At 37.0% G+C, this 15,911-nt stretch overlaps 1 protein-coding gene across 10 annotated transcripts in view; it reads right to left on the reverse strand.

Annotated features, from left to right (window-relative positions):
• MTA3 (metastasis associated 1 family member 3) overlaps window positions 1-15,911 on the reverse strand; it is a 199,007-nt gene that overhangs the window by 124,107 nt on the left and 58,989 nt on the right. For all 10 annotated transcript variants that reach the window (XM_083828826.1, XM_083828830.1, XM_083828832.1 and 7 more), the window contains exons 8-9: window positions 9,131-9,230; window positions 3,735-3,923 (exon numbers count right to left, since the gene is read on the reverse strand). In XM_083828826.1, the coding sequence (XP_083684952.1) occupies window positions 3,735-3,923; window positions 9,131-9,230 (289 nt within the window). The remainder of the gene's footprint in view (window positions 1-3,734; window positions 3,924-9,130; window positions 9,231-15,911) is intronic.

Genomic DNA, 15,911 nt, shown 5'->3' on the forward strand with positions numbered 1-15,911 from the left:
TTTGTTAAAATTCTTTTACTTTCTCAGGTAATGATGCCGCACAAGAAATCTGCTCAAGTAAAGGCCAGTGACGAGTGCATGCATTTGGTGCTTCTCAGTCTGCATGTCCATATACTTCTTGACACCCAGATGAAACTGTCACCCTAACTACCTGTCATTATCAGCTAGTCCTTTTTAACTTCTCCATATTTACTCTCCTTCCTCAACACTTATCCTATCATCACATTTGTGCCGCAGACTGTTCACCAGTACTCCAGAAAATACTTCCATCTGTCTGTTTTAACTATGACACCGGTATGTCTGTTAACTCCATAGGTAACTACAATTAATGAAAGATAATTAAGGTGGTTGGACTGGATAACCATAATCTTTTTTACACTGAGTCATAACTCAGAAAACATGTTTAACACACAGATTTTTGTATTCTGTTTACTTGCACACCTAAATGACAAAACGCTGTAGAGGCAGGTGAATTGTCCTGAAGTTGCTCTTAACTGCCACAGAAACTGTGAGCAGATACTGAGTAACTTAACTCCCATTATCAGGTTTTATTAAACACTAATTGAAAGAAATGAAAATGACCTTCTACATGACATTTTTGTAGGAGAAAACCAGCAACAAGATGACAGCAAAACAAAAACAGGGAAAGGTAATTTTCCATTTCTTTGTTTTTCTGCAGGGTAAAAATGGACTACTCCGATCAGACCAGCATGAAAAACCTAGGATTTAAATTATTTTAAAACGAACATGTTAACTTTAAAGCTTATTTCCATGCTTTTCTGATACTAGAATCTAGCTCCTGTTTTATATGAACAGTTTGAGTTTGATCCCCAAAGTGTTTCCTGTGGTATTTGAGACATGAAAGTTATAAGTTCGTGAAAAATTGTGATAATGAAAAACTAAGAATTAACAAGCATAACAGCTGTCTCTTACCATTAGGAAAATAGTTATGTTTACAGAATATAAAACATTCACTCTTCTCCCACTTTACTACCCTGGGATGTGAAGTAATTCAAGTAAATTCAATTAAATTTAAAAGTTTAGGTTGATTAGGATTTAAATAGCTCCTTAAAGACAGCAGAATCTCAGCAAATGAACTGCTTTAACAGTTGATGAGTCAACAGCAGATGAATATGATTATTCAAACGCTAGACGGTAATTTAATAACAAATGAGCTTCTCCTGACTATTAAAAAATGGTAAACTCCTTTGCACCACTTAATTTATAATAATTATCTTGCTTACTAATATTTAATGTTTATAGCTTAAAGCTTGAGCTGCACATTGAATGTCAGAGTGCTAGTTCTTACTAATTGCTGGGAAAGTAAATGAGCCTGCCCTTTAGAGAACTGTAATATAAGGGCTGCAACTGCAGCTGCTGTGTCTTGCAAATCTGGGCCGATTCAGAAGACAACTCCTCTGGCACATAATGACTCAGGCGGGTATTGCACAACCCTTCTGCTTCAGCATAGTGCTACCAGTCTTTCTGCTACACTCTGTGGCAGTCTTGCCTGTGCAGTGGCACCGCGGCACTGACTGTTTAGGTTCTAATTTAATATCTGACAGCATAGGATTAGATACAAAATGGACGCTTAAAGAAATTAGCACATACGCTAGCAGTGCATTAGCTCCTTTTTTCAAGCTTTATCAACACATATAGAAGTAACTTAGGAGGGATGATACCTGGTAACAGATAAATGTATTCTCGTCGATAATTACTGCTAAGCACTAAAAATTTCCATCTACCTCAGCGTGCAGAAACTTCTCATATATCCGTGACCTAAATCTTGAAGGACCATTTTAGATGATTACTTAAAAGTAAATGCTTGTTTTTAAACCTCTACTGCTTTAGAATACTACACAGCAAGTGAGAATACATAACTTTTACTTGGAGAAATTCAGTTATCACACAAGATTACATAATTAATACAATTGAGAGCTTCCAAATTGCATAGAATTATATCAAGATTGTACGCACTGTTACCAATACCATATAAACTGATAAGTAAAACAGATATTCTTCTAATGTTTTAAAAATGACACACTATTTTTTCCGAAGGCTAAAAAACAGTGACTAAGGCTGGACAACACTCCTGGTTTAGCTAAAAGTGACTATAAGTGATTACTGCCCTATATCCATTTCTGCTGTACTCTGACTCAACATTAATGTGTCCTTCACAGGCTGTGCAACCCCATCTCTAGATCTCTTTCATTCTCGTAGGAGGGCACGGGAAAAAAGGACTTATGTTTTGGGGAGGAAAATTCACTGATAAAGGAAGGCTATCAGGAGTCTACCTGAGATAAAACTGAACATTTTAAAGAGCTTCTAGTGAACGTACTTGAATATCTGGCATTTGAACATTAAAACACAAAAGCTATTTCTGCAATGCATCAATTTAATGTATGAGTATCAACAGAATTTAACTACATGCAACATCTCACAATTATACCAAAAAAAAAATTACATAAATACCAGAGACAAGGCTTAGATTTACTTGGTCACAAGCTGTATTAGAACTCAACTTGTAAAAGTCTATAAAATACTCCTTTCTGGTCATATTTTCTTGAATGTGAGAGCTATTTTGTCCATGATACAATTTTCAACTTCACACAATGAACTCGTTGCATTGAACATTTTCTCCCTTAGGAATCTCAGAATTAAGCACACATATATAATACACCTGTTAAAATGTCAATTCTTCAGAAAAAACAATGGCCTTCCCTTCCCACATTCATTCAATTATCTGTTTCATTTCAGAACTGTGAAAGTGAAGATAAGACAGCTAAGCTCAGCGCCAAGCCTACTCCCACCCTCCCCACACACTTTCTTGGAAGGACTTCTACATTGTACCACATAGTTCTCCCTTCCTCTTACAAAGATTATTAGTAACATCTGCAAAGAAAAAAAAACTCTGAACTCTCGGAGTCAGGCAGAATGAAATTGTTGTGAAAATGTTTCAATCAACTTCAGTCTTAAGTAATGAAATTGTTCTGGCTCATATCCTAACCTTTTCACAAAGCCCAACTTGAACAATTTAGAATGACAGAGGAAATATTTTTCATTGAAAGCAAGGAGGTTCTGCAGGAAGCATGCAAGAAAAAAATTGTAAACAAATAACTAGCAATTTCAGCAGTCTCAGAACTAATTTCATTTCATTACTCTGCAGAAGAATTCAGCAAATTAAAGCTTTGCTGTCCTATGGCCTGACACTTCAGTACCAAAAACTGTAGTTAGAAGGTATTGGAAAACATTTGCTTCATCTTTCAGAAGTGCCAAAATATCTAATACGTCAAAATAACTCACTGCAGTGCACTTTATAAGCTATTTGAATATGAATTTCTCTCTACTAATCAAAGAAGGAAATCCCAGAGTTTTGGAAAACATTCAGGGGAGTCAGGCATGTAGCTGACAATCAATTCCACTGAAAATTGTGGAGAAGCTTCTGGAGCTTTTCCAGGTCTTTGTAAACATCCTGATCAAAACACCTTTGCATATGAGATGTCCTACCTGGTAGTAAACCACTGAACAGATTACCTTCTGCCAACGTCTTTCCAAAGAATTGCACCAAATAAGAAAGAATATTGACTCATCTGTATAAAATGTACATGCATGTTACTTACATGTATCAACTACACAAATTTCTCCTCTAGCTAATCTTCCAAACCTACAGAAAGTAATTATGCTCACCCATGCAAAAACATGTTAGCAAAGAAGTACTCTACTTCAGTACTTACAAAGTCTTGTCGAATGTCATTGAAGTCCTTCCCGTACTTTTCCAATGCCTCTTCAAATAAACTAGCTTCTGATGCTGACCATTCCTCCATTTCGTCTCTACACAAGACAGGCCCTCCAAGTGGCACTAGAACACTGATGGCACTGCTCAAATCATAGTTGTGTTTATGCAATGTATCCATTGCATGAAACTAATGTGGAGAAGGAGAGAGTAAAAAAGCTCGTTTAATTAGACAGCAGTCCACTTCAATTAACACAAATTCAGTGTATTATTTTCTGTACACCATACAATAAACCTTAACTAATGCTAAATTTAGAATCTGTCTTTATTATCACAGATCTCCCGCTGTGGAATGCAAGGAAAATAAATTGTTTATTACTTAATTTGGGAAAGGAAATGCCTTAATGAAATGCTTACTAAAAATGACATTAGTCAATTAGTTCCTGTACATTACCAGCAAACATTTCTAGAGAATCTTTAGCTGGTAGAAATTGGTTTCAAGTAACCCAATAGTGACAGTGACGTACACTGACTGAGGCGCAATTTTAATTAACTTCTAAATAGTAACTGAACAGTTCCTCAGAAAACATGTGCTTAATATTCTCACTGCTGGACAAAGAAGTCATTTATTTCTTTCATTATCATCACACTGAAAAAACAAGCAAGTTTTTCCCCTTGATAAACTCTAGAGATGGATAAATCATTTTTTTGTTGTTTACTTCACCTTCCTTTAAAAAAGTGAAAAAGAGCAAACAGGTTATAGCATTCTTCACTTTAAAAGTAACGCTGGATACTCACAAGTGATAGGGAACATGAAAAGTAATCAACTACATCACAGATCCACCCGTAGGGAAGATGAGCAACATGCAAGAAGTCTGTCTGACTCAGTGTCCCAAAAGCCCATCACCACAATCTTAAATCATTGTGCTGAAGGAGGTATTAGATGTATAAAGTGCAATACTGTGTGTGACTGCATAACATCAGGCTCCCACATGTTGGTCCCACCATAGTGATGAGCTGTAAGGGCAGCATGCAGTCTCTCTCACACAGTCCTAAACTCATGACACCTAGAATGTTGCAAGAAAGGAACAGTCTTGCACTATGTGTCAGTGTAACACTTACATAGTAATTCCAGTTGAGCTTCTGCATACAAAATGTACTGCAAATAATGGTTTCTCCTTATTGTTTTTGGCTATCTCCTATGAGTAGGCTAAGTCTTTCTCCAGCTTTCAATATACCTCTTTGAAAGCTATCAGGGACAAGATTCTTGAACTGTTTCATCTGCAAGAAGTAATGTCACTGTTATCCTACAATAAGTCACTTTACTTATGGTTCAAGCCAAATTTACCAGCCTTGAGAATAAGCCATTGTTAACATGAAGTATTCTAATACGGAAATAGTCACGTAACATCCAAAAGCCACAATCTTCAGATTAGGGAATGCAAAATTAAGTTATGGATTTATGGCTTATCATGTAAGCAATGAATAAAGCAAACCTAAAGATTGAACTCAGTTTATGTTACCAGTTTTAAATCTTTATTTAAATTGCAGCCCTCATGGAAAAACAGTTCTGCACATTTCCCAAGCAGCTGCTGTATCTAGATCTATTCACTGACATCAGTTTTCTTAAAAATGACAATGGAAGTGAATAAATCAGGACCTTGCTCTTGCTTTACATTCATTTTTCCATCTATAATAAACAACTGATTCCGTAAAGCTTTTTTCTGGTGATATTATGAAGAAAAAAAAAAGGGGGGGGGGAGGATTGACAGAGAACTCTGTGGTAAACAAGCGTCTTCACTAAACTGCTCAGTGACAAAAAACCACTGACAAGTTCCCACAGTAACACTCTTTGCCTTCTGCAGGTTTGTCAGCCCCCACCTTCAGTCAGATTCCCACACTGCCAAGAGTAAGCTGTGCCAGCAAAAGCAGAAGCAGCACAAAGACATTGCTAGCGCCCAAGACAAAGTCCTGGAGTATCTCCTTTTCATCTGCTTTACCCAAGAAATCAAGGATTGTAAGAAACAACTGATGGGAAGACATACCTAAGGCTGGGGCGAACTGTCAGCCAGTGCCCCTCCCAGATAGGACCTTGAAGAACAAAGGAAGAACCACCCTTCCCTAAGCAAGTTTGCCCGGAGCACACTGTGCAGCACAAATGAGGGGTCCCACCAGATGAAAGGTATTAACCATGTAGACAGAGGGAACTTCAAGTCCAAACTTAAGCAGGCAAAGAAAGAAACTATGTACTAAGCTGAAGAGGAGCAGCATGGAGCTGGGAAAAAAAAGGGAGTAGCAGGACACACTGCAAACAAGCTCTAACAGTTTCCAAAATAGATGCAATTTCAGTAGTCAGTTAAATAAACTAGACTGAACTGCCTCCAAAGAAGCACTCAAACTGGGAACTGAATATAGATAGAATAATTCAATCACTTTAGACATGTTTATCTCATGCGCTACATACACGGAAGTCTAATAAAATTCATTAAAACATCTTGCCGTTCAAAATTGAAAGAAGGAATCTGCTCACACTTTACATTTTCAAAAGACATCCAAGAACAGATTTACTTCCTTATAGTAAAGTAGCATGGGCTCTTCAGAATAAGCCCCCAGCAAGCAGCATACACCATGACTCTGTCAACCTCCTTTGCTTTAATGGCACTCGGTGTATGCACTGTGCAACATTTAGAAATTTGAAACAGGATGTCTTTCCAGTTTCCTTCTCTTCTCAGAGACCAATCTTCATTATAAAGGAAAATACTGCGTCTGAGTGTGCCAGAAGTGCAAGTTTTAGTTGTCTCACCAGTCTATCAGTAACAAAAAAACCACACATACTATTAACTAAGAAGTTAAACCCATACTGTTTCATGTCTTCTAGCAACGTTTTCTGGATGATTTGGTTGTTTCCTACCTTATCTCATTACCTTCCCCAGGTTTTCAAGATAAGGAAGACTGAAAAGTAGCCCCTCACTTGCTATTAAGATCACAGGACCTCCCTAATGCATACACCCCCCCAGAATTTACTCACGTTTATAACCTGTGCTTATCAGACTGCTTACAGCCATCTCTATCTGAAACAACTCATTAGAAACACTGAAAACCCACAGACATGATGTACAGAATCCCCATTAATAACACTTCAGGTGCAAGGGTTATCCGCCGCTAAGGATACAGACAGGGTAATTTTCTCAGCATTATGCATCTACATCCCTTTCAAAGTACAAGTGAGATCCACCACAAGTTCTGCAAATGTCTGTACTAACTTTAACTGCTGCTCAAAATATGTTCCTAATTAACATGGGAAACTATGAAAGAATAACTACTAAAATGACATACATGTCTTTTCTTAACTTAGAAGGAAGTACTTTGCCAAAGAGCAAAAGAGGGTTTTAAAAAACTGAGGGGGTAGGAAAATGAGAAAGAACAGACAGACACAATAATTAAACCTGGGGTGGCTCCTCTGGTGCCTCATTATAAGATATGCCTTTCATTAAGTGTAATGGAACTTAATGGATCATTTGCAATGGAGAAACATTTATATGGCACTCAAATGTTAAATGTATCCCTTTATTAGCAGCACTGCACACGTACTTTCAAATACAAAGAAACTGCTATAAGGATGAATCTATTCTCTTAATCACTGAATACAGTAAGAAGGACAGGCATTCTGTGGGATTTAAGAGAAAATCTTCATCCAAAGGAATCTTATTAAATAAAAAATGTCAAATGGAAGAGTTGTTTGATGGAAAAACTAAAGCATTTAATGTGAAAGGAACGTCAGTAACATCATATCAGCAAGCATGAAACAGAAGAAGCAGCTTTTGAATATAGAAGAATCTCTTGAAAATTACTGAAAACCATTTTTACATTTTACCACTGCCTTCCTTTACTGCACTACAGTAGCCCAGACTAAGTTCGTTTCCTGTTTAATAGTCTTTGAGAGCACATGGTAAAATATAAGAAATTGTGTATTTCTCATCATACTAATGAATATGATTTATCTGGAATAAAAGATCTGACCTACTGAGTCAGATCAGTCATCCATCTAGCCAAGTATTCTGTCCTTGTCAGAATCACAAGGAACTGTCACTTAGAGAAAATAAGCTAGCAAATCTAAGAACTTTCTAAGGTTAATTCCCATTTCTTTCACAAGCACCTGTAAGCCCTGGGAATTAGGAATGCCAGATTGTGCACTTCTCCTTGTTCTCCTTAGTATCTACTTATGGATCCATTGCCCATAATTTTTCTAACCCCTTTTTTAACCTACAAACATTGTTTCTTCCCACAAAATCTTGAGGTACTGAATTCCAGGAGCTCTCAGTTACCCACTGTGTAAGGCAGTACTTCAACTATTTTAAAGTGATCTGCTAGTTTCCTTGAGAGTCCTCTAGTTCAAATTCTCAATTATCTGATGAGTAATAGACCTACTTAAGGCTTAGCTATCATCTCCATGATTCTGTACACAAATATTTAAAAAAAATAGACACCTTCTGCTGGTGCCTTTGGAAAGACAAAATCATACTTGATTCTATGAAACAGTAAGATTTTGTTTGCACATAGTTTTCCTGGCACGCTTTTATCACTGTAGCACATCTTGTCATTTCAGCTATGAATATGCAAAGACAAAACTTTGGTCTGTAATTAAAATATTTTTAAACTTTCTCTAAAAGATGTAGGTGCTTAGATGCTTTTAAATGGTAATGGTTTTAAACTGAAAGGGGGTACATTTAAATATTAGGAAGAAATTCTGTACCCTGAGGGTGGCAAGGTACCGGAACAGGTTGCCGAGAGAAGCTGTGGATGCCCCATCCCTGGAGGTGTTCAAGGCCAGGCTGGATGGGGCTTTGGCTAACCTGGTCTGGTGGGAGGTGTCCCTGACCACAGCAAGGGGGTTGGAATCAGATGGTCTTTAAGCCTTCCAACCCAAACCATTCTATGTTTCCATGATATTATAGCAACTACTTCAACAAATCAAGTAAACATCCTAAGGATATCCTAAGTAAAATGTTCTTCAAAAAGTTGCTTACAAAGTCTGATTATTTATACTATAGAAAATTTGTAGATACAGTTATAGTAAGATATAATCTAAACAACATTTAGCTTTATTAAAATGTATTTTAAATCCCACTACTGAACTGACTGAAGCTGTGTACAATGAGTATTATCCACCCTCCCATGCAAATCATCACATGTGAAGATATATTTAAATAGATAACAAACCATTTACAGCATGACTACAAGGTTACAGAAAATGCACAGAATTATCTACCATATACACGAGCTTCCACGCAGGTATCTAGAGGAAAACAGACATCTGGGGGGCAGACTCTGAAGTAACAAGATACTATTGAATTCACACACATAAAGAAGTTGTAGGATTTTTAACAAACTACCTACCAGTGTGATGTCTCGGGAAGCAGCAGCTGCACTCATGTGTAAACTAGGTTGTCTGACAGAACTACTGCAGTCCAGTGCTCGAGCAAACGTGCCAACCGCACTACAACAGAGAAAGAACAAACAGTAAACGCATAAACATTTAAAAGGTTTAACCTCTTTTTTATTACCAGATTATGCCATATCCACAAAGGTGCCATTTTAAAATGTCCCATTCAGATCTTTGTTAACAAAGGGTCATTTTATAAAAGCAAACCAACAAATGTAAAAATTCTGACCTTCTCCCCCCAAAAAGGAACATCCTATGTACAAGAACAACTCATTTGAAACAGCATGGAAACAAATGACATTCAGGGAAATTCTTATGTACCAATTTATTTATTGTGAAGCCAAAGACTCGTTTTGCCTTTTTTTTTTTAAAAAACTGCAACTACTATTCTTAAAAATTAGAAAGCCAAACCACTGTACAATATAATTTTAAAAAGGGGTTCACCATGTTCCAGTGAGGAAATAACACTTTATTCACTTCAGTAATGCATGTCTACTACTTCCATTAGTAAAGCAAAGCACAGTAGTACCTCCCAAATCGTATTTTTGTCACAGGTATAAAGTAATAATGAACACGTGGCTCTCTCAGCCTACTTAATAAAAGCATCCCAGTGTTACTGAAACTGGACAACTTTTTCTCCAAACTTTTACCTTTTTGTTGCACCTTTGTATGTAGCATTTATTAGACGTATCACAGTAATAAAATATAAGGCATGGAGATGGATGACTAGCATGACAGTGACCGTTCTAAACTGCAAACTATTCTTCAAAGCACACAGCACATATCACGTAAGATACATGGTGAAGGTAAAGACGCATAAAAGAATTTGACTGGACTGAGCATATCATAAGGAAATAAGCAAAGATGCAATAACATGAGAAAGATAATTAACTGCTCCAGTACCCTGAGTTTGATAACCAATTCTCAGTGCATTGTGTCACTATGATAATTGAAAAAATGATTTGCTGCAGTTACAACATGATGCAAGTCCCTCTAAATTAAGTATCAAATTACAGCACCTAACATTTTTAATATACTGTAAGCCTCTGGACTAAGGACTGATGTTTCATTCAACAATCACGTCCCACAAAATTTGTGAGAGCAGAGTTATAATAATGACGTAGTCAATTAGAGATCAACACGCACAAACTGTCACGTTATTGTGTACTATAAACCTAATATTCAGTAAGAAAAAAAAAAATGGGTATCAAGAGTTTTATTCACTAAGATATATCACTGATAGTGGAAAAACTGGTACCGATATCTATTATCACAATTTTATCTTAAATCTCAAAACACTTAATACTGAATACATTTCAGTACTCTCTGCCAAAAACCTTTAAGACACAATTAAGATTAAACGACAGTGATTCACATACTCCAGATTTTAACTGCTTAAATTTCTACAGACTGTGGAGTCAGTAAGATGTATTATAAGCTACATTCAAATGTTCTTCCAGAACCATTGTTATTTCTCTGCAGAAATAGCAAATGTGACTTTTTTTTTCTTTAACACGTTTGGCTGTTTATAAAACATTATCCATCCAGAGATCAGTCCCAAGAGTCAGACTCTATTGTGAACACGTTTCCTGATAGTCAACCTCTTTAAGCATGCTGGCATTGATAAGGGTTGTAGCTAACAATCTTTGCGGTAATCCTTCTGTCATTACTGCTCAAACCAGTAAGGCAGCATGACTGCATTTCCCTTCTGATGCTGCCTACTAGCTTATCTTCCTTTTCCATAGTTACCGATATTTTACCATATTTATAAAACAAAAGGAGTATGCTATGGAAATTACAAAGAATATGTTCTCAAAAGTCACTCTCTACTACATCAAGTTGCTTTCAAAATTTCTAGGCTGACTTCAAGGCCCAAACACATGTGAATCACGTTGCCCAGAATGTAACATAAAAATTAAGATACAATATAAAGCTAGGTTTATGTCAAATAAGTGATGAAGAGGCAAGAGCTGAGGTACTAGTTGGTATCACTTGCAATGCAGTACTGAGTAGGAGAGGTTCGCAACCACCAGAGGAATGCTGGGCAGGACTATGGGATATGTGAGCGAAAAACCACCCAGAGCCACCATAAAGCACAGGCAGCGTGCTGTTTATAAGGGGGAAGGATGGGTCATCTGTGGCTGTATCTCAAAATCAACTTTCCTGGAAACTTTTGGAAGACTGAGCTTTTCAAACAACCCAAGAAAACGTAGGAATTCTACAGCATTTGACTGTTATAGTTACCTAGTCTCAAAACTTCACACAATAATAATGCAGTGCTCTGTATAATCTAGCCATGCAGTCAAATCCGAATTTAAATATTCATTTTTAGAAATAGTTAAAATACGTTACTTTTTGTCTCTTTTTAATTCAAAACACAGGCATGAGGAGAATATTGATATAAAGGTCAAACATTTCCTTTGTGATTTTTCCTTGCATAATTTTTTTTTCCCTAATAATACCAAAGAATGATTTTTAAATGAAAGAAAAAATACTCAATACCCATTTCCAGATGATACTCTATTACCTCCCAGCAAAACTAAACTTACCATTCAGCCGAAACAGCCTGAACAGCCAGACTCCAAATACTTTTTTTTTAAAACAGATTCTTTAGTGTAAGAAGACTAAGAAATGTTTCATTAAGTTAGTAAAATCCAAATAATTATAACACGTAACTGGAGTCATGTTTAATTTAAGAGTAACAATAAATAAACTCACAAAACCAGAAACTGTGCTCAAGCCACTAGTAACAAGAGCGAGTAATTACAAACAGCGAGACTTTAGACAGAAACCAACATGCTCCAATCCTCCTCAGATGAGCTCAACTCAAAAAACATACAGACGATGAATGACACGTGGCTGTGAGATGGACAAGAATGATAAACTATTGGTGCTATCTACAGGGACTGACTTCTGTTGAAGCTGTATCAGCAAGCAGGTGTTGGAGCTAGACCAAATAATCCAGCGTTACCTTAGATTTTGTTCGTGTTAATTATCTTAAAGATGAACCAAGAAAGTTCTCTCAGGGACTTGTAACAGAGATAGCAGCTGACAACTGTAGGACCATAACAAAAATCAAAATAATCTAGTGCCAGAATCTAAGACTATGGAGTAAATCTACAAATTCAGCAAAATATATCTACAACCAAAAAAAACTGGCAGTGAACTCCCTAGGGCTGAAGTGGCTGAAGTAGTTGTCATTTTGCTGTGCCTAAGAGCCCTATATTTGTAAAATCTTCAGCTTACAAATTGAACACAGAAAATACATCGCTCCACATTTCTTGTAGCCAAGTTTAAGACATTAAATTAAATACACAAGATGGATATAGGCAGATGCAGGAATATACACTGGAATGCAATTAGTATAGTACGCAGTGGTCTTGTATCAGTTTAAGGTTTGTAAAATGTTTTGTAAGCATGAGAGACTGTGAGAAAATAAAGGGGATGACAGAGACAGGGACCACTATCTACTTGGAGGATCAGAGCAGCAGAGAATGAACTTTCAAGCAGTACATTTAGGTTTGAGAAGACTATGCTTGTCAAAGAAATTAAGTAATCAAGAAGATGACAAGAGACTGGATACAAGACATAGCCACGGGTATATTAAATGAGGTATCAAAGTTATTTCACAGAACTGCTGCCAAGATTTAAACACAGTCCGTGTAAAGACAACCACATACATGAGAATCTGATGGTGTGAGGATTCATAAGGATGTCCATCACTTTTGGCACTGTTATAGTCAGACAATTACTAATTTTCCTATTATTAAAATTATTCCCTCCTTTCACTTGCCCTGTGCACTAAGCAGCAACTAATAATTGCACTAAGACAAAAATCAAAACTGACCACAAACTAGTTACTGTCACATACAAACAGCTCCTGCAAAACTCGGAACTTTTCAGATGTTTTGAACATTTTTGCACTATTAATATCTACAACTAAAGTTACTGAAAAATGTTGACCAATTAATTTCCTGTCAGTTTCCATTAAAATAATAATAATAAAAGCTATTAAAACCATTACTGTGGACCTATACTCCTGCAAAATTTGAGATCCCACATCCATTCCAAAGGAATGACACGATTTTAGTTCTTCACCTGTTTACAATGTGCCACACCCACACCTTTGAGGCAAGCAGAACTGACAAAAACTGGAAGCAGCGGCTGGCAGACCAGAGAGTTGTGCTGCCATGAGAAGGAGCTTAAGCAGGTTGGAGAAATGGGCTGATAGGAATCCCAATGAAGACCCACAAGGGGGAAAGGCCGAATCCTGCACTTGGAGGGGAATAACTCCAGAAATGTGTGCACACTGGGGACCAAGTGGCTGGAAGACGCTCGGCAGAAAAGGATCTGGGCGTCCTGGTGGACAAGATGACCGTAAGTCAACTATGTACCCTTGCAGCAAGGCCAACGAACAGCATTCTGGCTGCCTTAGGAAGAGCATTACCAGCAGACTGAGGAAGGTGATCCCTCCCCTCTAGATGTGGTCTCACCAGCACTGAGTCAAGTGCTATGTCCAGTTCTATGTTCCCCAGCACAAGAAAGGTAAGGTAATGTTAGAACAAGTCCAGCAAGGGTCATCAAAACTAATAAGGAACTGGAAATCTATCATTTGAAAAAAAGCTGAGAAACCTGGTGTTGTTTTCCCCAGAGAAGAGAAGGTTCGGAGAAGATCTTATTCACATCAACGTAATGGAAGACAGTAAACAATACTGAGCCAGATTCTTCTCAGCAGCACCCAGTGAAACAAAAAAATGCTATGAACAGAAAATTGAACACAGAAAGTCCAATTTAAACACTTGAAAAAAAATCAGATAGCGGTCAAACACTGAAACAAGTTAACCAAAGAAGTCATGCAGTCTCTATTCATGGAGATGCTCAAAAGCCTACCCAGCATGGACCTCTGCAACATGCTCTACTTGACCCTGTTTTGAAAAAGGGGTTGGACTAGATCATCTCAGAGATGCCTTCCAACCTCAACCATCCTGTAACTCTCTATGAACTCCAGGAACTATTGTAATAATACGAACAGGACTGAAGACAAAGAGGCAGTAATTTTCAAATTTTCACTTAAGGTTAGTATTAGAGGGCTGCCAATGTAATTATCAAGCAGCAACAGCAAGAGACTGCATAGAAGATTCAATTTCTCATCAGCAACTAGTTCTGAAAAAGGTTGTTACTTACCAAAGAAAATCTGGAACCATGGTGATTATAATCAGCATGAACTAGTCTCACAGGTAGCAATAGCACTCCAGCATCAAATCAGATCCAGAAAGTTCTGGATCCAGCTCTGTTTTTCTTCTGCCTTGTATTCTCAAAAATCCAGGCGAGACAGACATCCTTTGTAACATGTCTATTTTCAAGTTGTTCCCTTGTCAACATTGTTTCTCTGTTTCAGAGATATGAGATGAGCAGTATGTATACTCCAGACAAATTTGTTTGTCCTCCAGACCACTTTTATATATCTGTGAATCTGCAAATTCAGTTTTCCTCACATATTTGCAAAATAATGAATGAGACGCCTCACATCCGAGTTAAAAGTGTTTGAGCAAAGTAGCTGAGTAGATCTTTGGTGGTTTTCTACATATTAAGAAAGCTTTTGTTTTGCTTATTACACCAACGTTCCCATTCATTCACTATGTGTTGGAAATGGTCCTAAAAATGACCTCTTAGCCTGCTATCAGTAACAGCATTTTAAAAAACAGCCAATTAATACCTGACTGCTCCTTTGAGAGTCTTATGTTACTTAAATTCTTGGAAAGAAGAAAAAGTACCTCTTGGAGATGTATTTAATCAACACAATACTAATTAAAGTTGAAAAATACCCCTGAGATTCTTACTACTGGATAATGAAAAATCTGACATGAAGAACATAGTAATAGTAAAATGATGCTGCTCCAGAGGGCACATTTTCACTGCAGTTCTAAGCAACTGTCTGTCCAGTGCTATGCTTCATTATTCTCATTTCAGAGGTTTAGAGCGCAAGAGAGATGACAAGATAAACACGAAATCACCTGCTGCTACTCTTTCTCTGAAAGACTCTCTTAAGTCAGGGTGGGGAGTAGCATTATATGTAATGTCCCCCCCATGTATCACAACTAACCTTCAATTTCATTATTAAGTAGAAACTGAAGATATGTGAAATACTTGTTATTCAACAGAAATACTGAGAGATACAAGTAGTTTAAATCACCGGATACGATTTAAGCCATTATTTGTACACTGACCTGCAATTTCATAGTCAGAGTATGATACTTACAGCCTCTACCTATCATCCCCTCAAAAATAAGGTCCAAGAAAATGCTGCCGCTTAGATTTTTTCTTTGTAAGGCAACAGGTCAAAATTAACAAAACAAATGAAAAAGGAAATTCACCCCCAAGTCTGAATTAGTTACTTTCAGATTAATTTGGTCAAGAACAATTATAATAAGGCTAAATGCACAAAGGAATAAACTTGTTTTGGCCAAGCATGACAGACAGGTAGAAACAGTATTTTTCATACTCCTAGTACACTTGATGTGAACATATTTTTTTAATTTCAAAACCATCTGTTTACCATTAAATGTTATAATTTGCCTTGCTGTTAACAAGGTGAATTCTAGTCTTACCAGTGCTGCACCAGCATCAAGATTTTTCACCATCTTTAGCACAATTTTATGTTGCAATTCAGCCATTGAATTTCTTTACCTCTTTAATCAACTTCAATTCCTCTTACTTCTCACCTCCTAAAGAGAT

Source organism: Anser anser, assembly GCF_964211835.1.
Source record: "Anser anser genome assembly, chromosome: 3".
NCBI lineage: Eukaryota > Metazoa > Chordata > Aves > Anseriformes > Anatidae > Anser > Anser anser.